Here is a 24,138-nt window from a genome sequence, read left to right as displayed (position 1 = left end):
AAGGACTTAAAAGGTCAGGTCAGGGGGTCTCTACCCGGGGGTCCCTAGGGCTCCCGAGGGACACGCATAGTGGGGGGGCCCAGCTCCCGCCACCGGGCCGGGTTGCACACTGGGCGCGCCCAGCAGAGCGCGCAGGGCTGGGCGGGGCCGCGGCCCGCAGGGCGGAGTGGGGGTGGATGGAGGAGGGGGCGCCCCCCACCCCCTTTCTCGCTTCCCGCCACTGCGGCGGCCAATCACCAAGCAGGAGCCCGCCCCTGGCGCGGCCTCCCGCGGCCCCGCAACTCCCAAACGCCGAGTTTTCGCGGGAAAAAAAATCAGAGCAGCTGGCAGCGCGGCAGGCAGTGGTGGCGGTCCAGGCGCTCCGGGTCGCAGGCAGGTCCGCGCGGGGTCCGGAGCCACGCACGCGTCTCTATTGCCATCCCCAGCCGGGCCAGGCGCGCAGGCAGGAGAGTGGATCGGGGCGGCCGGAGAGGTGAGCCTCCGGACTGATCGGACTGCCATCCCGGGCCGGGGGAAGGGCCCGGCGCACCAGGCGGGGAGACTTTGCAAAACTTTTGGGAGCGGTCCGGAGACGCGCGGCCAGCACCAGCGCACGCGTGCCCCGCAGCGTGGCTATCCTCCACGCCGTCTCGGGCTGTGCCTCCGCCCCGGCGGCCCTCGGGAGTCCTCTCCCGCAGCCCGGGCGCCGGGAGGGGCGGGAGGAACATACCCAGAGCCCCGCGGGGGTCGCGCCGGCTGGGTGGGGGAGGGCCTGGCGAGCCGCAGGGGAGGATGTCAGGCTCCGCGCCTGCGCGCGGGGCGCCCGCGATTCAATTGTCGCGCCCGAGCCCGATTTCGCGCGCCCTTAGTTCCCCGGGCGCGCCTGGGCCAATGGGGAGCGGGCGGGGCGGGGCAGCCGGGCGCGGTGGAGCCAATGAGCTAGTCGGCTCAAGTGAAGGGGGGCGGGACTTGGCGCGCGGGGCCCCTCGGCCGGTCCCGGCGGTGGGGGTGGGCGTGGGCTAGTTGGCGTGGCCCGAGCTGGCGGGCGGGAGAATAAGAGGGGCTCTGGGTCCGTGGGTCGGGGTCCCGGGAACGCGATCCTGCGCGTGAGGCCACCGCGGGGCCGAGGTGAGCAGCGCGGCGCGCGCGGGGGCGGCCGGGACGGGGCGGCCGGTTGCCATGGCCACCGCGGGGCCGGCCGTGTCGCGCACGCGCGCGGGGGGCGGCGGGGACCGCGGGCGCCCAGGGTTGGGGGCTCCAGGGTCAGGGGGGTGGTGGTCCTTCCCCTTGGGTCACACTTAGTTGAGTTACTGGGACTTCTGAAGTTCCAACCCGCGCCGGACTTTTGGGTTTTTCTCTTGCGTCAGTATTGATCTAGGGAGTGAATGAATGAATGAATGAATGAATGAACGAACGAAGGAACCTGGTTCCTCGCTATTTTGCTGTGCCCTCTTTACTTCTCTGGATGTTGTGTGTTTCCCACCCCCCGCACCACCCCGCCGTGAAAGACGGAGTGGGTTGGACTGAGTGGTCCGAGATGCCGTTTACCTTCCCCTACTTCCCTCCTCACTCCTCCGCCGTTGCTGGTCATTAATGCGTTAATTCCTTCATTTACTCTGCGGGGCCCTGGTCAGCTGTGGCTAGTACGCGGACCAGCGCGCCGGGAGGGCGTCCTGGGAGTTTCCTAGTGGTCCACAGACTGGACAAAAGCCGAGGTGACCTGAGTATGGCACGGTCTGGTGGTGGCAGCCGCACCACTGACCTAGAGGTCCCGCTCTCTCGCTCTCAGCACCAGCAGACACCATGTGGATCCAGGTTCGCACCATGGACGGGAAGGTGGCCCACACCGTGGACTCACTGTCCAGGCTGACCAAGGTGGAGGAGCTGAGAAGGAAGATCCAGGAGCTGTTCCACGTGGAGCCGGGTCTGCAGAGGCTTTTCTACAGGGGCAAGCAGGTAAACGCGCCCTGCCGGCTGCCGCCCGCCCAGCACCTTTGTTCTTGCCTGGTCCAGGCGTCGTACATATACTCTCCCCGCCCCTCGTCCGGTCCCGCTTCACGTCTCCACAGAAACCTCAAATGCCTGAGCCAGGAACAAAGGCTCCACTTGCAGATCGACATACGGGGCAGGAAGCTGGCACTCCAGTCTGTAGCATTTGGGCTTTTAAGTCTGCCTCCCCTGTTTTTTGAAGCTCCCCTCAATATAATTTCTAGAAAAGGAAGTTGGAGGTAGCCAATGGAGGACGGATGAATTTCAAGGAAGAGCCTAGAATGCTTCCTCAGATAGGACAGAAGGGACCAGATTTCTCTTTGAAACACACACTGATGGCCCACAGCCTGGACCTCTTTTGAGTTTGACCCCACAGGATCTGTTTTCGAGAAATTTGGATCAGCTTGTTCCGAGGCCGGAGATGGCGCTTGCTGGTCAGGAATTTCCGCCACCCTGGGCCTGCTCCGTGGAGTGAGCAAGAGCTCGTGCTTTCCTCGGGGTCTGCGGGCCCCGCTTTTCTGTGTCTTTTCTTCTCGCTCTCTCCCTGGCCCCTGGTAGCGTTTAAAATGGCCACCCCTTGCTTTCTCAGCTGCCCACATTTGGGACGCTTTCTCCAGGGGCAGTGGGGGGTTTCCGTTTTTGTCGGTGTGTCTTTGTGGGGGGGACGGCGCATCCTACTGTGAGTGGGATTTCCCCGGGTAAGATAAGATGGTATGACACAAAGCGTCAGTCCTGTCTGCCGGGGCCATCGTGGAGTGGGGTGTACGGTAGGGACAGCGGCAGGGACAGCGGCAGGGACAGCGGCAGGGACAGCGGCGGCGTTAGGGACTGTGTCCTGGATTAAAAGTCTTCAGTTGGGCTGCGCGTGCTTGACTTTGTTGTTGTTGCATTTTGAACTGGGTACTGCCGCCATCTGGTGTCTCCATTGAGAAATAAACACTCTGCAACCGGCCAGGAGTTTTGGGGGCTGGGAGGATCCAGTGTGCTTAACTTGAAATGAGACCTGCTGATTAATTTCTTGGGCTCTTGGTGCCCTGGGAGACCTTCGCCTCCTTCCCGGGAGAGAGACGACGACTTGAATGTCTTTAGAATCTGAGTGAACCCGCCCTGCCCGGGGAGGGGAGCCGGGCCGGCGGACTCGTTCGGCTGCGTGTTGAGCAGACAGGGCTTGTGAGTAAGCTCTGCCGAGGTGCTCTGTCCCGCTGCCTCCAACGGCTCATTTTTTGTGGCATCCAGACTGACTTCGATTAGCCACTCAATCTCTTTGTTCAGCTGAAGGTCCTTTCACAGAGTTTCTGAAAACCTTCCGCGTGTGCCTGCTAGGCAGTTCACGGCGTGATTCAGAGGTGGGACGGCTCGCGTCCTCTCAAGTGGGAGTATCTGTGAGCGCCTGCCACGTGCTAGGCACTGTTAATGTTTCCAACCAGCAGAGAAGTTGCAAGAGCCACGAACCCCTAAGCATCTACCCCTAGATTTTGCCCCCGACATTCGGCCACGTTCCAGTTAGCACATCTTTCTCGGTCCTGCCTGTCCATCAACCTGTTGTGGGTTTTGGAGTGCGTTTCAAAGTAAGTTGCAGACACAGGTTCACGCCAGCCCTAAGCACTTCGTTAACTGTCATTAACTAGAGTCCAGGACAGGTTTGTGGGTCTTGTTTATTCAGGTAACACACGTATGTAGCGAGATACGCACACGTAAGGCGGGCCATTTGGAGTCTGGACAAATGTCTACACCCCTGTAACCAAATCCCCATCTCCCTTCATTCATAACACGAGATCTGACCCATACAAAAGCCCTTACGACTCCTGTGGAAGTTATAAAGCCTGATGATACCAGGAACACCTGTGGGCGGGAGACGCGAAGGGTGTACCTTTAATTGGCGGGATGTCCGCGATGAGAGACGGAGCTCTTGACGCTGCCTGCTCACAACACGGCTTTCACACTTAGCACAGGCTTCCTGCTTCCCCTGTGACCTCCGTGACTGTCGCCCGATCCCCCGCCTGGCGCTCCTTCCCCACTCGGCAGCTTTGTGAGGGAATGTGCAGTCGTCTCTGTCTTCCGGCCCAGGAAGCCAGGCCTAGAGCGTGATGCAACTTCCCCCGGGGATGCCGGCGAGGCCCCAGCCTGGCCTGGCTGCCGGGAGGTGGGACAGGCCCGGAGGTGGGACCGTGAGGGTGGGGGGGACAGGCTGGGGGGGCGGATGGGACACGGACAGGCAGGGCATACGGCAGCACCTCACAGTGAGCCAGGGAGTCGGGTCTGCCAATAGAGCAGACTAACAGCAATAGAAAGCGGCAGAAAGCAGCGTAGTTTCCAGTGGGGGCAAGAGGGCTGTTTTTACAGAATATTCTAGAAGTCTTCGCAATCCTTTCCTTCTTTTTCCTTTTAAAGAAACATGTCGTGAGCAGTCCAAGATCTGCAGTGAGGTTGATTGAGACGATAAAGCAGAACATAGTTGAGTCTTTCTTCAGGATATGGGAGGTTTCGTGGCCGGCTTGTTTGGGCTGAATAGGTTGGCGGTTATGTCGCTTGATTGGCGGAAATGCAAGAGGCCGAATGGGGGCAGGGACCCGGGCGGCAGGCCCAGCCTGGGCAAGGGCGAGAGGCATCTGGCGCCTTTTTCTTGGCTGCCCATAAAAATAACAATAGCTGTCATTTGTGGGGACTCCAGCACGCTCAGGTGCAGGGCTCTGCCCTTTACATAATCCTGCTGCGTCCCCTGCCCAGGTGGCCCGGCCTGAGCTCGGGCGGCTCTCCCAGTGCGGCCGGTGCGGCCGGGCGTGGCCCCTCGCAGTAAAGGCGCTGTGAGTCAGCGCCGGGTCTCTCCCACCTCGGCCTTGCTGATGTGGGAGGCCGGCTCATTGTCCGGAATTGCCCCCATTGAGAAGTCCTAATTTAGTAGATAATTTACGTTAGGAAAACAGCGAAATCGGCCTCAAAGGCCATATTAAGATCCGTCTGAAAGATAGGTCTGAAATGGTGCCCTGGAAACGGCCTCGCGAGGGTCACCCATGTCCTAGCACCCCACCAATTCAGATTGGCTTTTCCCGAGTGCTGTCCCTGATTTCCCAAAGGGCAGAGTGGGGCAGCAGAGCCCTGTCCTTCAGGCTGTGTGAGGGAGGGTCCCCTTCCCCTGGAAGAGCTCCCAGCTGGAGGGCATGCCCTCTAAGCCAGGCGTCAACAAACCCTTTATGTAAATATTTGTCTCCCTGGGGACTGCTCACCCCTGCCATTGGAGCATGGAAGCAGCCACAGACAGTATGCAAATGAATAGGCATGTCCCAGTACAATAAAACTTTATTTACAAAAACAGGCGCAGACTAGACCGGCAGGCTGGCTGTAGCTCGCCAGTCACACACTATCGTTGTTCCATCCAGCGCCCTTAGTTGCTGATCCGGGTTTTACTGTTAGGAACAGCACTGCTGTGGAATGTACTAGAACAGGTCCCCTAGGGCACAGGGTGCAGAGTGTTCGATCCCAGGACTTCTTTTCCCCCTCCAAAACCAGTTGAAGACCCCAAAGAGCTTTTGTTGATGTGGAAGGGTCACGTGTGGCTTTGAGGTGCCATCCACTCTGCTCGCTCCCCGCAGCGTGGGAAGTCGTGTCCCCTCTCCCGCGTCTACGCTCCTGCTTCATGCAGTTTTCTTCTCTCCTGCTTCTGTTGGGAGACTGCATGTCTGCCCGTGGGGGTGCTGCGGAGCCCGGAGGCTGAGCAGGACAGGTGAGGGCCCAGGGCTGTACCCACAGGTACAGGGGGGCAGAGCAGTTTCCTGCTTCCTCCCTCTCAGCCTCCCAGCTCAGCCCGGCAGGCCCTTGTCAATGCTCCCTTTCCTCCTCCAGCTGTAGGTCCTTATTGGTACGAGGCTCACTGTCCCTTCCACCTCACCCCGAAATGGCTGCTTAGAGCCGACCTGAGAACTACCACTTGCCAAGCCCAGGGACACGTGTTTCCTGCCCTCTTGGGCCTCTGGGCAGCACCCGGAACCCTGAAAAGTATCCCTTGAAAATGTTACGAGGGGGCAGAGAGCGGACAGAAACGGTAGGCACGGCAAGCTTTAATCCCAGTTTCCAGTAGGAACCAACATGCTTAGTTGTCAAATTGTATACGTGTTTATTTTATATGGTGCCCGTGGCCGAAAATTCCAAACGTCCAGAAATGTCCAGAGAGCATACTTGGATTAAAACCGAGAGAAAGACGCTAACACTGTGGACAGTTTTGTCTTTAGACCTGCATCTGTCGTATCTGAGTTGCCAACTTCAGGTTTCATTTGAACGTCAGGACCTCTGACATGAGGTGCAGGTCACCCGTTGTGCTGTTTTTGTAGCTTTTATTAATAACATTAACCTCGGTTGGAATTTTTGGATTTTTTTTTTTTTTTTTAAGATTTTACTTTTAAGTAATCTCTATACCCAATGTGGGGCTCAAGCTCAATAACCCCGAGATCAAGAGTTGCATGCTTCTTCAACTGAGCCGGCCAGGTGCTCGAGAACTTTCTGATCTTGATAATGAATCTGAATGTAGAACACATTGGCGTGAGGCAGGCTGGGGCCCAGCCTCTCTCCGCCATGGTGCCCAAACATTTGTGCACAGCTTTGGGCAGGCAGGGTGAAGGGAGAGGTGCACACAGCCCCCCCCCGCCCCCCCATCCTACAGCCAAAGGTTGTGTAGCCTTCCTGCTGGCTGCAAGGGCCCTTCTGGAAAGTTCTAGAAATGGCCACAAGAAACAGCCAGACCAGCTTGTGACTGGGAGGCAGAGCCCTGTGCCCGCCTCCCCCAGCCTAATGCCCCCTTTCCTGCCCCGTTTGTGCCTCTGTCCGAGTTCTTGCACCGGTAGGCACGTCGGCCTCCTCCACGGAGCCTGTGCCTGAGCAAATCTGTAAGCGGACGGAGCCTGGCTTCCTGACCAGCCTGGACGTGAGGGGCCTGGTCGTGCTCCTGGTTCCAGCTCTCTCCCACTGCCTCTCTGTCGTCCAGGTGCCTTGGTATATGCTTTATTTCCCATCCCCTGATTTGTTCTTGTTTCCCTTGATGCCTGTGGGAGCCGTGTCTGCTCTGCTGCCTTTCCCTGTCACGTGCAGCTGTGTGGCACTCCTTTGTGTGACGAGGCCACGGTTTTCCCTGCAGATTACGCTGCTGTGAACGCCCTGGGAGGTCACTGTGTGTCTCAGGCACACGTGTGAGGGTCTCTCTAGCTCGGTGCTTCTCCCTGGGGACGATGCTGTTCCTCTGGGGATGCTGGGCGGTGTCTGGGGACATCTGTGGCTGTCACAATGGGGGGTGCTCCTGGCGTAGAGCAGGCGGGGCTCAGGGATGCTGCTCAGCCCCCCACAGTGCCCAGGATGGCCCAATGTCAGCGGTACCGAGGGGGTGTCTGCCTCACGAGGTGCTGGACCCCAGGGTACCTGCGTCTTGTTCATCCTTTCCAAGGCCATTTGGCCCACCTTCTGCTGGTTTCCTTGCCCCACTTACACTGGGGACACTTGTGTTTCTTCATCTTTTTAAATTAACTTATTTATCGTGAGTTTATATGTTTATAAGCTTATTTATATTTATGTACTTATTTCTGAGTCTTAGGTGCTTAGCAATGTCAAGGGGAAGGTTCCTGCCTCCCACACACCCAGTCCCCCCAGCTATCGGCATCCCCACCTGAGTAGCACGTTTGTTAAGTTGGGTGAAGCTACGTTGACCCATAGCTGACATTAGGAATCGTTCCTGATGTGCCTTCTGTGGGTTTGGACAGACGTGTAGCGTGTGGACCCGCCACTGTGGCTCGGAGGAGCCTGCCGGCCCTGAACCCGAAGTCCTCAGTGCCCCACCTTGTCAGTCACGCCTCCTCCCCCAGCCCCCACTGATCCTTCTGCTGTCTCCACAGTTTTGCCTTTTCCAGAATGTCACAGAGCTGGCATCACACGGTATGCACCTTTTTTGGATTCCCTTTTTTTCAAAGAACAATAGCTTCATTGAGCTGGAGTTCACATACCATACGATGCCCCCACTTCAAGTGTGTAATTTGATGTTTTCAGTGTCTTCACGGTCGTGCAACCATCGCCGTAGGCGACGCTACGACATTTTCTTCACCTCCATCCTCTTTAGTATCCTTCTCAGCCTGACAGCCGGTCACCCGCTTTGTCCGTGGATGAGCCAGTTCTGGACGTGTCTCACACGTGGACTCACACGCCGTGGGGCCTTTTGTGTCTGGTTCCCTCCCTGAGTGTCGTGCGCTCAGGGTCCGTCTCCCCGGGTCAGCGTGTGTGGGCGCCTTGCTCCTGTCCGTGGCCGAGGGACGTTCCCATGCATGGGGGACACGTCGTGTGTGTGTCCCCCCGGTTGGTGGACGCTGGGTTTCCACCCTTAGGCTGCTGTGAATCCTGGTGCTGGGAACGTGTGTGTGCAGGTTGACTTGTTTCTTTCCATCTGTGTCCCCGCTACGCGTTGTCGCAGCTGTCCTGTGTTGGCCCAGTGTGTGGGGGAGCTGGCATTCAGTCTCGCCCACCTCGGCCTCCCTGAGGTTCATGGGCAGGGCTGGGCACATTGGACGCCCCCCTCCCCCCCACGCTGGGCGAACCCGTGGAGCGGGCCCTGGAAGCTCCGTGGCTGTAGGCAAGTGTCGATGTGTTCAGCTGCCTTTTTCGGGGGGCGGGGGGCGATCATTCCTCAGATCCTCAGGTCTGTGCTGAATAAAGCCTAGCAGCCACTGCAGTGACCAGCTTTGGATCCTGGGGCTCACCTGCGTGTGACCCCAGTGGGCTTCTTGCGTATGGACGGCAGCCAGGCCCTCACACCGGTAAACACTGCTGAACTGGGTAGTTCTGCTGTCAGGGGACACTAGGCAGTGTCTGAGGGCATCTCTGGTCGTCTCGACCGGGAGTGCTCCTGGCATCGAGTGAGTGGGGTCAGGGATGTTGCTCCCCCGTAGTGCCTAGGACGGCCCCCCGGAGAACAGCCTGGCCCCGTATGTCCACAGCACTGAGGGCAGAGACCTGCCTTGGGGACGTGGGGAGAGAACAAGACGCGCTTTTGAGGGTCCTTGTTGGGTGCTGGCAGAGTTCTAGTTTCTAATAAAAGATAGTTTCTAATAAAAGATAACTCCTTGGGCTTTCGTGCCACCGGGATGTGGTGCAGATGACGAAACGCTGCACACCCTTGCCGCGCCACGGCCGGGGCGGCAGATGAGAACTGTGCCGGCTCACAGGCTCCCGTCAGTGACTCGTGTGGGTGGAATTCGGAGAAGGGAGTTCGCAGAGGGGCCCCACTAGAGCCGTCGTGGAAACTGGCCATTGTTGGGTGTGTGTCTCGTTTGGTTCGTAGCGGACAGGGTCTCCCCGCTCGGCACCGTGAACGTCAGGGCTGGATCATTCCCTGATGTGGGGGTGTCCCGGGCACCGTGGGAGGCCAAGCAGCATCCCTGGCCCACCCCAGTTGTGACAACCAAAATGACCCCAGGTGTTGTCAAGTGTCCCCTGGGGGGAGGATCACCCAGGGTGAGACCCCCTGGGTCAGGGGATTCCGCTGACTCCCTTCCCCCGCAGGAGTCTGCATCTGGAACCGTCTGACCCGCTGAGGTGCTGAGGTGCTGCACATATTGAAATACACACACTGCGGGGGGGGGGGGCGTGACTCTCCCATGTTGGGGTCACTCTGGTTTCCTCCGTCTGACCCCTTGGGGATTTATTCTGGTGTCTGGTGTGAGCAGGGACTGGACTTAATTTTTTCCCCCTAAATAATTAATGCAGAGGGTCTCTGCCTTGACGCTGCAGACATTTGGACCGGATCACCCAGTGTTCCCAGGAGGGCAGGCCTGCCCTCAGTTGGGCACCGGTGATAAGGCAGTGTATTGTTATTGTGATAAGTGACAAAGGCCGAATATTAAGAAACGCTCCCCTGACATGTGATGGGTGTACCCAGCACGGCTGGTTATGCTGGGTGCTCCCAGAACATTCTCCGTATGACACAGGGAATCCTCATTCGAGAGGCTCTGAGGATCCTGAAGGAAGGGGGTGACGATGTGTACCCCCTGGCAGCGGACAGGTTTTATTGTCCTGTGCTCTGATCTAGATCCTGCCCCCCACCCCCCCGAGGGCAGATTTGATACTTTGCTCGTGGCATATTCCCGCTGCCTGGCACCCAGAAGACAAGCGCTAAACGTCTGGCGGGCTGGTGACCTTTGTCTTGGCGTCTCTGCAGATGGAGGACGGCCATACTCTCTTTGACTATGATGTTCGCCTGAACGACACCATCCAGCTCCTGGTCCGCCAGAGCCTGGTGCTCCCCACCAGCAGCGTCAAGGAGAGGGACTCGGAGCTGTCGGACACGGACTCGGGCTGCTGCCTGGGCCAGAGTGAGTCTGACAAGTCCTCGAACAGTGGCGAGGCGGCCTCGGAGGCAGACGGGAAGGCGGGCTTAGCGGACGAAGACACGTGGGATGAGACGGAGCTGGGTCTGTACAAGGTGAGTCTCTCGCAGAAGGTTTGGGGTTGGGCGTGCTCCCCACGTGGCTGCTCCCTTCACCCCCAGGGCCCTGGGTAGCATGCCCCGTGCCCCTCCATCGTCGCTAGCTTTCCAGTCGGCCAACTGCAGGGTCAGGCCAGCTGCCCTCGCTCCCTTGGCTGCCCCCTGCCCCCCCAGTCCTGCTATAAAAATGGCCAGTGGGTGGGCTCGCGAGGCTTCCCTGTGGAAAGAGAGTAGCCCAGCATCCGTTTGTGATCCTTGACGGCAAGTGTCGTGTCTGGGTTTTGCAGGGGTCTCTCTGCCCTTCCCAGTGGAAGGAGAATTGGAGATTCACCAGGCCCCGATGTCCTCTTACAGTCCTTCGGGTTCGCGTCCTGATCCTGACGCATCCAGCGTCTGAGAACCCAAGCAGCCTCTGGGCCGTGTGGCTGGTGGGACGCGCCTTCTCTGGCTGGGATGAGAGTGGTTTCTTGTTCCCGGCAGGCCAACGAGTATGTCGATGCGCGGGACACGAACATGGGAGCGTGGTTCGAGGCCCAGGTCGTCAGGGTGACGAGGAAGGCCCCGTCTCAGGACGAGCCCTGCAGCTCTACCTCCAGCTCGACGCCGGAAGAAGACGTCATTTATCACGTGAAATATGACGAGTGAGTGTCACTGCGGTTGGGTGGGCCAGGGTGTTGGCTCTGCGTCCCTGGGACCTGGAGTTTAGCACAGGCTTGGGGATGATGGTCAGCATTCGGGGTCACTACCAAACCACCTGGGAAGCCCCTCCCAGAGCGCTGACGTCAGGGGGACCCACAGCTAGGCTAACCCCCTCCCTGGGTCATCTAGTTGGAAATGTACCCCCCCCCCGACAATTTCCTGTCGTCTTCAGCTTGCGTGAAGCCTCTCTAGAGTCTGTCCCTTACTGGGATACACAAGTCCTTAGCGCTTACCGTGTGCTAGGCATGGGGGATCCTTGTCTGTGCGCGTAGGGCGGGTCTTGGACGGGCTCGAGTGGCCATGACAGGAGACTACAGGCTGGGCGGCTGGCCCTCAGGGTCCTGGAGGCTGGAAATCCCAGATCACGGTGCTGGCGGGTGGGTTCCTGGTGAGGGCCCTCTTCCTGGCTTGCAGACTGGCTGCCTTCTCGCTGTCCTCACATGGTCTTTCCTTTGTGGGGCCGAGAGAGAGCACCCTGGTGTCTCTTCCTCTTCTTGGAAGGACTCCAGTCCCATTGGATTAGAGCACCACCTCTGTGACCTTGTTCAACCCTGTTTACCTCACTAAAGGCCCCATGTCCATTTGTAGTCACATTAGGGGTTCGGGCTTTACCATGGGGATTTTGGGGGATACAACTCAGTCCGTAACAGAGCGCAAGCAGGCCTCCCCACAGAGAGCTCACGTTCGGGGGGGTGTGGGGGCTGCTTCTCTGCCAGTTTAGCTCTGCAGAAACGACTGGAGTAGTTGAATGAATGAGTCAGTCAGCGCAGGACTCCCAGCCTCCTGGTTGGGGTTGCAAACTACGGCCTTGGGGCCAAATCCCGCTGCCTGGATTTGTAAAGAGAGCTTTATCAAAGCACATCAACGCCCATTAGCCCATTCGATTCTTTTCCGCCTGTGGCTGTTTTTGTGGTGATAGAGTTGAGTATTTAGGGACCTTCCAGCTCACAAGGAGTCTGACCCTTTACAGGAAAAGTTCAGCAACCCTTGTTCTTGGTGATTTACTGGGGAAAAGGGAGTGCTTCGCCCTGTGGGGAGTTGTCATAGCTTTAGGGATTCCCCCTCAGCGGGGATTTAACTTTGTTGTTGATAGAATGTTTCTTTCAGTCCAAGTATTTTATGCCTTTTTTGAGGCTGCTAGAATATTCCTACACATCTGGAATAGTGAATTCCTATTGTATTCTAATACCCAGTTGCTTGTATTTATGCAAGCTGAATGAAGTGGTAAGCTCCTCTCCAAAAGCCCCTTCCGGATGTCCCCTGTACTTGTCCCCCAGCGCTGCAAAAACAAAGGACCTCAGACCAAGTGGCCTTATAATGACAAGTTTATTCTCTCGCTGTTCTGGAGGCCAGAGGTCCAAAATCAAAGTCAAGGTGCCGGCAGGGCGCCACTCCCCCTGGAGGCTCTCAGGAAGGATCCCTCTTTGCCTCTTAGAGCTTCTGGTGGTGGCCGGCAGTCCTAAGCTTGTGGCCGTGTCCCTCCGTTCTTTGGCTCTGTGTTGCTCTCCCATTGTCTCATTCCCTCTTCTAAGGACACCAGTCACTGGATTTAGCCCCCCCCCCCCCAGTGTGACCTCATCTGAACTTGATGACCTTTGCAGAGACCCTGTTTCCACGTGAGGTCCCATTCCCAGGTACCAGGGATTAGGACTCCCAACGTGTCTTTTCAGGGGACGCTGTTCAACCCACAACACCTTCTGTAATTCAAAAGCGTCTTCTAGGCCTGGGTATTTGCTGTACTGGGAGATGAGCTCATCGGGGAGGGGACTTGACGTGCCACTGTGGCCAAAGTCAACCGAACCCGTGTTGGCGCAGCCTTTTCTGCCTCAGCTTCCATCTCCCGTCAAGGGAATGAAGTTGGGTGTTACCCGGGACCTGATGTGGATGGGGTTTTCCTCCCAGCTACCCGGAGAATGGGGTGGTCCAGATGAGCTCCCGTGACGTCCGGGCTCGTGCCCGGAACATTCTGAAGTGGCACGAGCTAGAGGTGGGCCAGGAGGTTATGCTCAACTATAACCCCGACAATCCCAAGGAGCGTGGCTTCTGGTACGATGCAGAGATCCTGCGGAAGCGTGAGACCCGGACGGCGCGGGAGCTGTATGCCAACGTCCGGCTCGGGTGAGTGACGCGGTGGCCCTGAGGCTGTCCAGCCGGGGCTCCGGAGGTGAGGCCCTCCGTCGCTCACATCCCTCCGTCTTGGAGGACTGTCTCCAAACCCCAGGCCCCGACAGTGGGGATTTAAAGGTGCCTTTTTCTCTTTTTTTTTTGTGTTGTTTTGAATTTGGTGAATAAGTTATCTCAAATGTGTCAAAATCCAGAAAGTACTGAAGGAATAGTCTCCCTTCTTCTCTAACCCTTGGTCACCCAGTTCCCTTTCTGGAGACCTCTCTCTCCTTGTCACCTTCTGGGGATATTCTGTGCGTAAGCAAGCGTGAACATGCACAGAAGCAAAGCACATGTGGGGTGTACGCTCATCAGGGACCAGCAGACTGCAGTCTACGGGCCAGATCCGGCCCTTGCCACGTTTTGGCAAATAAAGTTTTATTGGCACACAGCTGTGCCCATCTCTTTACTGATTATGTGGCTGCTTTGGTGTTACAAGGGCAGAGTTGATTGGCTTAGAGGCTGTGTGGCCCACAAAGCCAAAAATATTGTCTCTTTGTAGTAGGTATTTGCCAAGCCCTATTCTACCCTGGCTCTGTGTGTGTGTGTGTGTAGATATACATAACAGAAAACTTACCAGCTTAACCGTCTCTAAGCGCACAGCTCCGCGGCATGAAGCGCACTCACGCTGTCGTGCAGCCACCCCCACCCTCCGTCTCCAGAACGTTCCATCTCCCCACACGGAGACTCTGTCCCAGGAAGCACAGACTCCCCACCCCCTGCTCCAGCCCTGGCTCCCACCATCTCCTCTCTGTCTGTGTGGACGGGACTCCTCTGGGGACCTCCTGGGAGTGGGGTCCTGTGGGATGTGTCCTTCTGGGTCTGGCTCCTCTCGCTTGAGCCCAGTGTCAGGATCCCTCCACGTCGTGGCAGGTGTCAGGATGTCCTTTTTTTGTGGTCAGATAGTATTCCATCGTGTGTATCACGTATATACACACACATATTTGGGCAACAGTGTCTTGAGCACAGGCGCAGCAAGTGCAGAGGTCCTGGGGCAGGGCCATACCTGGTGCATTTCTAGCAAGGCAGCTAGTGGGGTGCAGCAGAAGGAGAGAAGGTGGGAGGAATCAAGACCGTGGAAGCCTCCAAGCGGCATGGTCCAGAGAGGTTCGGAACCGATGTTCTTTCCCTTTTGCTGGTAGCCATGGGAGCGTTTGGGCACAGAAGCCACATGCTTTGACCTACAGTGAAGAATTCTAGCTCTGGCAGCCGAGAGGGGGGTGGACTGCAGAGGGCAGCATGGGAGCAGGGACACCAGGGTGGAGAGTGCAGGCGGGTAGGGGTGCGGTCCTGGGGCGCAGGCCAGGCTGCGGCTACGTTGTTGTTGACAAAGAACCAGCGCGTTCTTCCGTTGCTTTTCTCTCTTCTTGTCTTCAGTTTCATTGGTTTCTGCTCTCATCTTCTACATTTTCTCCCTTCTCCTTTCTTTGGGTTGATTTTTTTTTTTTAAGATTTTATTTATTTATTTGACAGAGAGACAGCCAGCGAGAGAGGGAACACAAGCAGGGGGAGTGGGAGAGGAAGAAGCAGGCTCCCAGAGGAGCAGGGAACCCGATGTGGGGCTCGATCCCAGGACCCCAGGATCACGCCCTGAGCCGAAAGCAGACGCTTAACGACTGCGCCACCCAGGCGCCCCTCTTTGGGTTGATTTTTGTTCTTTTTCTAGTTTCTTGAGGTAGGACTTAAGACTGTCGACCTGAGGCGTCTCCCCCCGCCCCCCAGTGCCTACGCTCTGTGCTATCAGGTTAGCCCTCAAGCACTGCCTTCACTGCTCTCCGTGGAGAAGTTTGCTCTGTTGTAGTTGTCTTTTCTTCACCATTCTTTTTTTTTTTTTTAATTTCCTTTGAGACTTTCTCTCTAGCTACCGGCTTCTTTAGAAGTATTGTTTAATTCCCAAGTGTTTATCGAGACTTCTGCGTTGTCCTTCTGTTACTGATTTCTAACCTGACTTCATCATGGTTTCTTCCACGGCCCCTGGTAGGGTCTAAGTTGGTGAATATTCCACGGTTGCTGGAGAAAAGCCAGTATATTCTGTTGTTGGGCAGAATGTCCTACTTGTATCTGTCAGAGCCTGTCGGCTGATGGTGCTCCCTTCTTCCGATTCTCGCTGATTGTCTGGTTCCCCATCAGGTGCTGAGGGGTGCCGGGGCGCCCACCTTCGCTGTGGGGGTGTCTGCCTCTCCTCTCAGCCTCACGGGTGGGAGGCATGGTTGTCTGGCGCACACATACTTAGGGCAGTTGTGTCTTCCCGGTTGAGAAACCTTTCTGCCGTGTTGTGATTTCCCTCTGTCTGTCCAGTAGTTTCCTAGGCTACGAAGCGTGTGCGTGTATGGACTCACCTGCTTTGCTTTCTCAAGTTAATGTTTGCAGGCTGTATCCTTTTCTTTCCTTGTACTCTCAACCTATGTAGTTGAGTTTGCAGTGAGTTTCTTGTAAGCGGCATAGGACTGGGTTGTTCTTAATCCACCCTGGCATCTGGCCTTTTGATCGGCACGTTCAGGCCACGCACACAAGTTGATCGTTAGTACGTTAGGACTTAACGTCTGCCAGTTCGTCATTTGTTTTCTGTTTGTTTCCTCCATTTCTCTTCTTCCATCTTCCCTGTGGGTTACCTAAACACATTTTAGGATTCTGACCAGATTTGTGTATGGTCTTTTGAGTGTATTTCTGTGTATAGGTTTCTTCACGGTTCCTCTGGATTTTATCGTAAACGTGTGACCTACCGGTTGTCCCTTTTGCTGGAAACCCGTCTTTACTTACGTTCTCTTGTACTCACTGAGTAGCAAATGGGGTTTGGATCTTTATTTCGGTCCTCACCTGTGACTTCGAGAACTCATAAGGAGGATAATCTGTCGTATGGGCCCACGTCTCTGCTTTTTCTGTCTTACTTCTGTTGCTCCTAGGATTCCTTCCAGTATCACTTCCTACCTGTCTGAGGAGCCTCCTTCCTTACCCCGTCAGGGCGTGTCTGCTGGCAGTGGACCCTGTTAATTTTCCTTCATTGGAGAGGGCTACCACCCCTGTCGTACTGAGGCGACTCCCAGGCATTGATTTGTTGTCATCCATACGTGCTATACAATTCATTTTTTATTTTTATCTTTTAAGATTTTATTTATTTGAGAGAGAGAGAGCACAAGCGGGGGTAGTGGCTGGGGGAGAGGGAAAAGCTGACTCCCTGCTGAGCAGGGAGCCCAATGCGGGACTCGATCGCAGGACCCTGAGATCATGACCTGAGCCGAAGGCAGATGCTTCAGTGACTGAGCCACCCAGGTGCTGCACGATTCATTTCTTTCAAGTGACTCTTCTTAAACAGTTATGACGATATCGTCATAACGTAAAGATTAGTCATAATTTCTTTTTTTAAAAAATTTTTTAGTTTGTATATTTTAAGCCCTCTTTACGCCTTAGTCATAATTTCTTTCTTTTTTTTTTTTTTTTTAAAGATTTTATTTATTTATTCGACAGAGATAGAGCCAGCCAGCGAGAGAGGGAACACAAGCAGGGGGAGTGGGAGAGGAAGAAGCAGGCTCATAGCAGAGGAGCCTGATGTGGGGCTCGATCCCATAACACCAGGATCACGCCCTGAGCCGAAGGCAGACGCTTAACCGCTGTGCCACCCAGGCGCCCCTTTAGTCATAATTTCTTAATGACGTCTTCAGTCACTGGTTTGTCTTCCAATTACGTCACTTCCCCCCCCCCCCAACCGTTTGTTTGGTCGGGATATGCGCAGCACACACAGACTTCAGTTAGGTCAGTCAGTGTCGTCGAAGCCCCTCTTATCTTCTGGCCTCCCGTCCTTTCCTCCTCCCCCGCTTCCTTACCAGGTTATTTACTGGGGAAGCCGGGTCGTGTGCCCCGCAGAATCTCCGCGGCCTGGGTTTTGCCTTGCACACCTCATGGCACCACTTCCGCTGCGCCTCTGTGCCCGGGTTTCCTGCGAGCGGGCGGGACCGTCTGCGCCTGCGCGGCCCGGGTCCGTGGCCACTCGTGCTGCCGAGCACCCGGAATGTGGCGAGCGCGGGCCGAGACGACCGGGAGTGTAACACGCACGCCGGCGTCAGGGCCTCGGTGCTGGGAAAGAACGCGAAGTAGCTCGTTCATCGTTCTGTCCTAGTCGTCACCCGTGGAAATAATATCTCGTGTACGGCAAGTTACGTAGAACCCGGGGTTGATTCCATCCGTTTTTGCTTCATCGGCGTGGTGGTTGGAAAATGCCGAATTACACAGGCGGCATGTGTCTGGGACTCCCGCTGGCTTGCCGTCGGACGCTGTTGATGGCGATGTGGGCTGGATCCCTGGGTCACTTGACCCTGGAGGAGTCATGCATTTTGATACAGGGAGACTGATCAGACTTCACCTTTAGGTTTCGTGTCTTGGGCCTTGTTGAATCAGTGTTGCCTGCTGAATGGTTAGAAATTCTCTCAAACGCATCGTGTAATGAAACCGTGGTTTCTATGTTGTCTTCGTCCTGTTTCTGATTTAGTAGGACTTGAACTGGCAAGAGGGGAAGCTCAGTGAGTGCGTGAGGCCCTGACAGAAGTAGAACCAGAGGTATTTCTCTGCTCTGAGAAACGTGTTAGGTGGCAGAGTCCCTGCTGACGTGCCTCGGCGGGTTGGCCAGCTGGAATGTTCTAACGGCTTCTGTCTCACAGGGGTGGTTCTCTCAATGACTGTCGGATCATCTTCGTGGACGAGGTGTTCAAGATTGAGCGCCCAGGCGAGGGGAGCCCCGTCATCGAAAACCCGATGAGAAGTGAGTTCTGATCCTGCCCTGCTGTGACTCCCACGTCGGGTGTGGGGTGGGGGCTCCCTATCCCAGCTCTGCGCGGCCGGCCCCACCGGAGCTGAGCCCCACGTCCCGTGTCCAGGGAAGAGCGGGCCCTCGTGCAAGCATTGCAAGGACGATGAGAGCAAGCCCTGCCGGGTGTGCGCCTGTCACCTGTGCGGGGGCAAGCAGGACCCCGACAAGCAGCTTATGTGTGACGAGTGTGACATGGCCTTCCACATCTACTGTCTGCGCCCGCCCCTCAGCAGCCTCCCCAAGGAGGACGAGTGGTGAGTGGATGGGCTCCTCGCTGCCCGTTGAATTTCCCCAGGGGTGTCCCATATCCCAGCTGGATTTACCCCCATTGTTGGGGGGGGCACCGTGAAATCCCTTGGGAGACGGATGAGTGGCTGGCGTCCGGCAGGATGTTCTCGCTTTGCACTGCCCACCAGGGCGCCCATGGCTACCGAGCACGTCCGTCGTGGCTCCTGTCACCGAGGGGCTGGACTTCTTGCTTCACGTTCATGAGTTTAAACTGAAATGTTCCCCTTCCCCGGACCGCGCGGGACGGCAGGGAGCCGGGGGAGCCGGCCTGTCTGCAGTGTGGGGCCCCAGGGCGGGGGCGGGCGTGGGCAGGAGGTGACGTCCCTGCTGTCACAGGTATTGCCCCGAGTGTCGGAATGACGCCAGTGAGGTGGTGCTGGCAGGGGAGAAGCTGAAAGAGAGTAAGAAGAAGGCGAAGATGGCGTCAGCCACGTCCTCCTCGCAGCGGGACTGGGGCAAGGTGAGGTGGCCCCGCGCCCTTGTGCCCTCCTGCCCTGCCCGCGCCCTCCCTGCCCTGCACGCGCTCACCCTGCTCTCCCCCTGTTTCCGGACGGACAGGGCATGGCGTGCGTGGGGCGTACCAAGGAGTGCACCATCGTCCCGTCCAACCACTACGGACCCATCCCGGGGATTCCTGTGGGCACCATGTGGAGGTTCAGAGTCCAGGTACCCCCGGACTTCCTGGGCTCTGGGGCTGGGCCGACATGTACTGGCCTTCCAGAGGCCCCTGAGCCTGGGCAAGGACCACCCTGGGGGCAGGTGGCAGGGCTGGACTTCAGGCCAGCTCCTTCCATGGCATGGCTCAGACTTGGGGTGTCTGGGCGAGTGGCTCTTGTAACGGGTGTGATGCCTTTGGCAGAAAAGTCAGGCCGCTGGCTTTGGAAGTGAGAGCGAGGAGGGTGGGGCTGACCTTCTCTGTAGCAGCGAGTCCCAAAGGTGTCGTTCATTTCCTCGTGGTTCTCATAGGTCAGCGAGTCGGGGGTCCATCGACCTCACGTGGCGGGCATCCATGGCCGGAGCAACGATGGGGCTTACTCACTGGTCCTGGCTGGGGGATATGAGGATGACGTGGTAAGTGTTGGGGGGAGCTGTTCCAGATTTTTATTTTATACACATAAAATTTGTTCTCTTCACTATTTCTAAGCACACAGCTCTGCGGCATGAAGCACACTCACCCTGTCCTACAGCCACCCCAAGCCTCTGTCTCTAGAACTTTCCACCTCCCCATGTGGAGACTCTGTCCCCGTGAAGCAGGACTCCCCACCCCCTGCCCCAGCCCTGGCTCCCACCATCTCCTCTCTGTGTGGACGGGACTCCTCTGGGGACCTCCTGGGAGTGGGGTCCTGCGGGATGTGTCCTTCTGGGTCTGGCTCCTCTCGCTGAGCACGGTGTTCTCAGGGTCCCTCCACGTCGTGGCAGGTGTCAGGCTCCGTTTCTTTCTGAGGCTGGATTGTGTTCCAGCGTGGGGATGGACCGCACCATGTTTATCATTCACCCATCAGTGGACAGTGGGTTTGTTTCCACGTTCAGCTGTTGTGAATAATGCCACTCTGAACATGGGTGTGCAAACATCTCTTTAAGACTCTGTTTTCACTTTTTTTGGGTATAGACCCAGAAGTGGGACTGCTGGATCATATGGTAATTTTGTTTTTAATATTTTGAGGAGCCTCCATACCATTGTCCATAGTGGCTGCGTAGCTTGCACTCCTGCTAGCACATGGCAGCCCAGGTTGTCCTCATTCTGTGTCTTTGACTGTTGACCTCCTGAGAGGTGTGTGCGGGGTTGTTTTCGGTCGAGTCTGTCCTTTCCTGTGTGTGGAGGGCTCAGCCTGCCCTTCTTGTCTGTTTCAGGACCACGGGAACTCTTTCACGTACACGGGCAGTGGTGGTCGAGATCTTTCCGGCAACAAGCGGACTGCGGAACAGTCTTGTGATCAGAAGCTCACCAACACCAACAGGTTTGCAGAAGCAGGTTTTCTTTCTTTACCAGCAGGCCTCTGCCTCGTCCTCTGGCAGCTACACGGGGAGGGGGTTGGTTCTTTTTTGGGGTGTATGTCCAGCAAGTTAGAGTCCCGTTAAATCGAAGCAATGGTGAGATACTGTGTATTTCCCCTATAAAATTGGCCACAAATTCTAGAATGTTGAGAAATACTAGGACGCAGGCTAGTCTTCCACTGTTGGTAGAAATACAGACAGGTGCTGTCTTCCCGGAAAGCTCTTTACCTGTGCGTGTGAAGAGCCTTGAAAACGTTCTTACCCGTGACCCTGTAAATCGACTTTCAAAGTGTGTTCATGAGATGTGGGGATGTGAAAATTCTATACGAGGTGATAGTCTGTCATTATCTAAGATAGCAAGAGTATGGGGCGCCTGGGTGGCTCAGTCGTTAAGCGTCTGCCTTCGGCTCAGGGCGTGATCCCGGTGTTCTGGGATCAAGCCCCACATCGGCTCCTCTGCTGGGAGCCTGCTTCTTCCTCTCCCACTCCCCTTGCTTGTCTCTCTCTCACTGGCTGTCTCTGTGTCAAATACTATTTTTTTTTTTAAGATTTTAAGAGTAAATACGAAATAAAATGGGGAGGGAAGCTCATGTTAGTGTATAGTTATTTGTCTAGTGGAATATTTTAATTTTGGTAGCTGTTAAATGCCCGTGGTCGGGAAACACTGGCCGACGTGAGGCCTGCCCCACGCTCGCGTTAGAGGTGACAGCGGGGCACGTGCCTCCGTAGTCCTCCTGAAGGAGGTGCTGAGCCCGAGCCCCCGTCTGCTTGTCCCTGTGGCCCTTGGTAGGACGGCCCTGCCCGGGTTCACACACCTCCACCTGGGGTGTGGAACTTATTCTTGCATAATTCTGGAGCCCACACTCTGAACTCGAGGGTGGGCAGGGCCGTGCTCCCTCTGAAACCTCTGGAGGGGGGATCCTCCCTGCTGCTTGTAGCTCCTGGTGGCCGCCGGTGGTCTCTGGTGTCCCGTGGCTTGTAGACGCGTCCCCTCCAGCCTTTGCTTCCTTACGTGGCCGCCTCCCCGTATGCCCGTGCCTCCACTACCCTTCCTTATAAGGACACCAGTTGTTTTTAGGGTCACGCTAGTCCCCCTGATCTCCTCTGAACTTGACTCCATCTGCCGTCACCCACTTTTCAAAGGTCACAGTCGCAGGTTCTGGGGGTGAGAGTGGGACCCTCTCCTCTGGGGTTTGGGGGCACACGATCCAGCCTATACCTTGCGGGGCCCGGCTCTGCCCACAGGGCGCTGGCTCTCAACTGCAGTGCCCCCATCAACGACCGCAAGGGGGCCGAGGCCAAGGATTGGCGGTCCGGGAAGCCGGTGCGGGTGGTGCGTAACGTGAAGGGCCGCAAGCACAGCAAGTATGCTCCCGCCGAGGGCAACCGGTACGACGGCATCTACAAGGTGAGCGGCCGTCCCTGCCCCCTCCGGGCCCCCACCGGGCCCCGCATGGCGCCCACCTCCATCGTGCTTCCCCACAGGTCGTGAGGTACTGGCCAGAGAAGGGGAAATCCGGCTTCCTGGTGTGGCGCTATCTCCTGCGAAGGGATGACACTGAACCTGGCCCCTGGACGAAGGAAGGGAAGGACCGGATCAAGAAGCTGGGGCTGACCATGCAGGTGTGTCCAGGCTGGGCCTGTCGCCTCCTGCCTGGGGGCCCGGCTGTGCTCTGTGGGCCCGTCCGGGGCCTCCTGCGACACAGCCCAGGCTTTGGGCCTGGCCTGCTTGGAGCCTTGTCTTCCTGGCCGGTCTCTAGGGACTGTGGGAGCCTGCCTTCTTGGCCGGAAGCTCTCGGGGGTTTCTGTGACCTCAAGTGATTTCTGGGTACCGAGCTGGTCACCTCTTGCTGGCCATACCCCTTGGATTCTTTAGCCGGTCGATCTTGGCGGCAGGCAGCCGGTGGTTGTGTCTGTGCTCAGAGGTTGAGGGCGGAGAGCCAGCCCTCCTCGTCAGAGCTGTGTTCAGGGAGGCGTTTGTGCGCAATCAGCGTGGAATCCTGGTTCCTGGTTTTGGCCAGGCCCCACGCCTCCTCCAAGCACGCACAGGCAAACCCACACAACCGGTGGGATGTGGGGAGGAATGCCCCCTTGGAGCCCTCGCTCACCTCCTCGCAGCAGCTGGAGCTCGAGTTCACCCGGTGCGCGGCGTGCCTTTTCTGCCCCGTAATTATGGTGTTTTTGTTCATGGGGCGAGTTCCCTTACAGCTGATAACTCAGTGTGGGACTATTTAAGGAATCTTAATTGCTACTGAGAATCAGATAGCGCCTCCCCCCGGGGGTCACAAAGTTGTCTTTTGAACATGATGTTTGTACCATGGAGGATTTCAGAAGCTAAGGAACTAGGGAAAAAAATAGCCATGGGACGGCAGCCACCAGCATCTGGCGGGAGTATTTGTGACTTTGTGTTCATGTCGCTGAAGACGCTCGACAGTTTCTAGATGACACACTGGAAAATCCCACATGATTGGAGGTGTCTCAGAGGTGGGGTTATCGTCAGATAATGCCTGTTAGACCCTGGGGGAGCCCCAGACGCCTCAAAATTGGGTTGGTGAGCCAAGGCCTCGGGGCTGCTTCCTTGTAAATGAAGTTCCCTGGAGGCCCGGCCGCGCCCATCCATTCCCTTCTGGGCCCTGCCTGCTTTTGGGGACAGCGGAGCCCTGAGGCTGGAAATGCTACTGCCGGGCCCCTCTTGGGAAAGCTTGCCTACCTCTGAATGAACGAATAAGGGTAGCGATGAGACCCTCTTACTTGCTAAGTCTGATGGTGCGCATTTTCTCGGGTGCCGCGGCGCCCTTGGCCCTCTTCTTCCTGGGAAGTTTGGCGATTAGGGGTTTATTTGCCAGAGGCTCCCTGGAGGCTGAGTCAGGAGAGGGAGTCTGAGTCTGAGGCGACAGTGAGGACTGGGGAGGGAGGGTCTACGAGGTGAGGGTAGAGGGAGGGGGCAGGAAGGGCGCCGGGGGAGGCAGCCCCTGAACCCCCCCGGCCCACAACCCCGTGCTCCTCACGGCTGACTCCACCCTCTTGCAGTACCCGGAAGGCTACCTGGAGGCCCGGGCCAGGAAGGAGAAGGAGAAGGAGAACAGCAAGAGAGAGGCCCAGGAGGAGGAGGAGGAGGAGATGGAAGAGGAGGGGGCCTTCACGTCCCCCAGGAGGGGCAAGCGCAAGAGCAAGTCCGGAGGTGGGTGTCTCTGCGGGCTGCCTCCGTGTGCGCACGCTCGGCTGCCCGCCCTCACCCACTCCGCTCTGTCCCCGCAGGGGGCAAGGCCGGCGCTGGGTCCCCGGGGGGGACACCTAAGAAGAGCAAGGTAGAGCCCTACACCCTCACGGCCCAGCAGAGCAGCCTCATCAAGGAGGACCAGAGCAACACTAAGCTGTGGAGCGAGATCCTGAAGTCACTCAAAGACGGGCCGGTGAGTGCCCGCTGCGCCCACCCTCCCTGGCCTGGGCGGCCTCTCCCCTCATCTTTGTTTATGTGGTGAAATGGAAATAATTCCTCATCGTAACCATCTCTAAGTGCACAGCTCAGTGGCATGAAGCACACTCAGGCCGTCGTGCAGCTACCCCCACCCTTTGTCTCTAGAACTTTCCATCCCCCCACACGGAGACTCTGTCCCCAGGAAGCACGGACTCCCCAGCCCCTGCCCCAGCCCTGGCTCCCACCAGCTCCTCTCTGTGTGGACGGGACTCCTCTGGGGACCTCCTGGGAGTGGGGTCCTGCGGGATGTGTCCTTCCGGGTCTGGCTGCTCTCGCTGAGCACAGTGCCCTCAG

The 24,138-nt window shown here is 57.2% G+C and overlaps 1 protein-coding gene across 1 annotated transcript in view; it reads left to right on the top strand.

Moving 5' to 3' along the window:
- Positions 1–347: 347 nt before the first annotated feature.
- The window catches only part of UHRF1 (ubiquitin like with PHD and ring finger domains 1), a 29,799-nt gene continuing 6,008 nt past the window's right edge, over positions 348–24,138 (top strand). The window contains exons 1-15 of the mRNA XM_040629529.1: positions 348–472; positions 1,769–1,935; positions 10,154–10,417; positions 10,901–11,061; positions 13,022–13,237; positions 17,935–18,035; positions 18,151–18,337; positions 18,708–18,831; positions 18,930–19,037; positions 19,338–19,442; positions 20,223–20,329; positions 21,612–21,774; positions 21,852–21,989; positions 23,397–23,547; positions 23,625–23,779. Of these exons, the coding sequence (XP_040485463.1) occupies positions 1,783–1,935; positions 10,154–10,417; positions 10,901–11,061; positions 13,022–13,237; positions 17,935–18,035; positions 18,151–18,337; positions 18,708–18,831; positions 18,930–19,037; positions 19,338–19,442; positions 20,223–20,329; positions 21,612–21,774; positions 21,852–21,989; positions 23,397–23,547; positions 23,625–23,779 (2,133 nt within the window). The 5' untranslated portion in view covers positions 348–472; positions 1,769–1,782. The remainder of the gene's footprint in view (positions 473–1,768; positions 1,936–10,153; positions 10,418–10,900; positions 11,062–13,021; positions 13,238–17,934; positions 18,036–18,150; positions 18,338–18,707; positions 18,832–18,929; positions 19,038–19,337; positions 19,443–20,222; positions 20,330–21,611; positions 21,775–21,851; positions 21,990–23,396; positions 23,548–23,624; positions 23,780–24,138) is intronic.

This window comes from Ursus maritimus, unplaced genomic scaffold (genome assembly GCF_017311325.1).
Source record: "Ursus maritimus isolate PB19 unplaced genomic scaffold, ASM1731132v1 scaffold_14, whole genome shotgun sequence".
Lineage (NCBI taxonomy): Eukaryota > Metazoa > Chordata > Mammalia > Carnivora > Ursidae > Ursus > Ursus maritimus.
The sequence above is the reverse complement of the archived record's forward strand: the minus strand, read 5'-3'. Positions and strand labels throughout refer to the sequence as shown.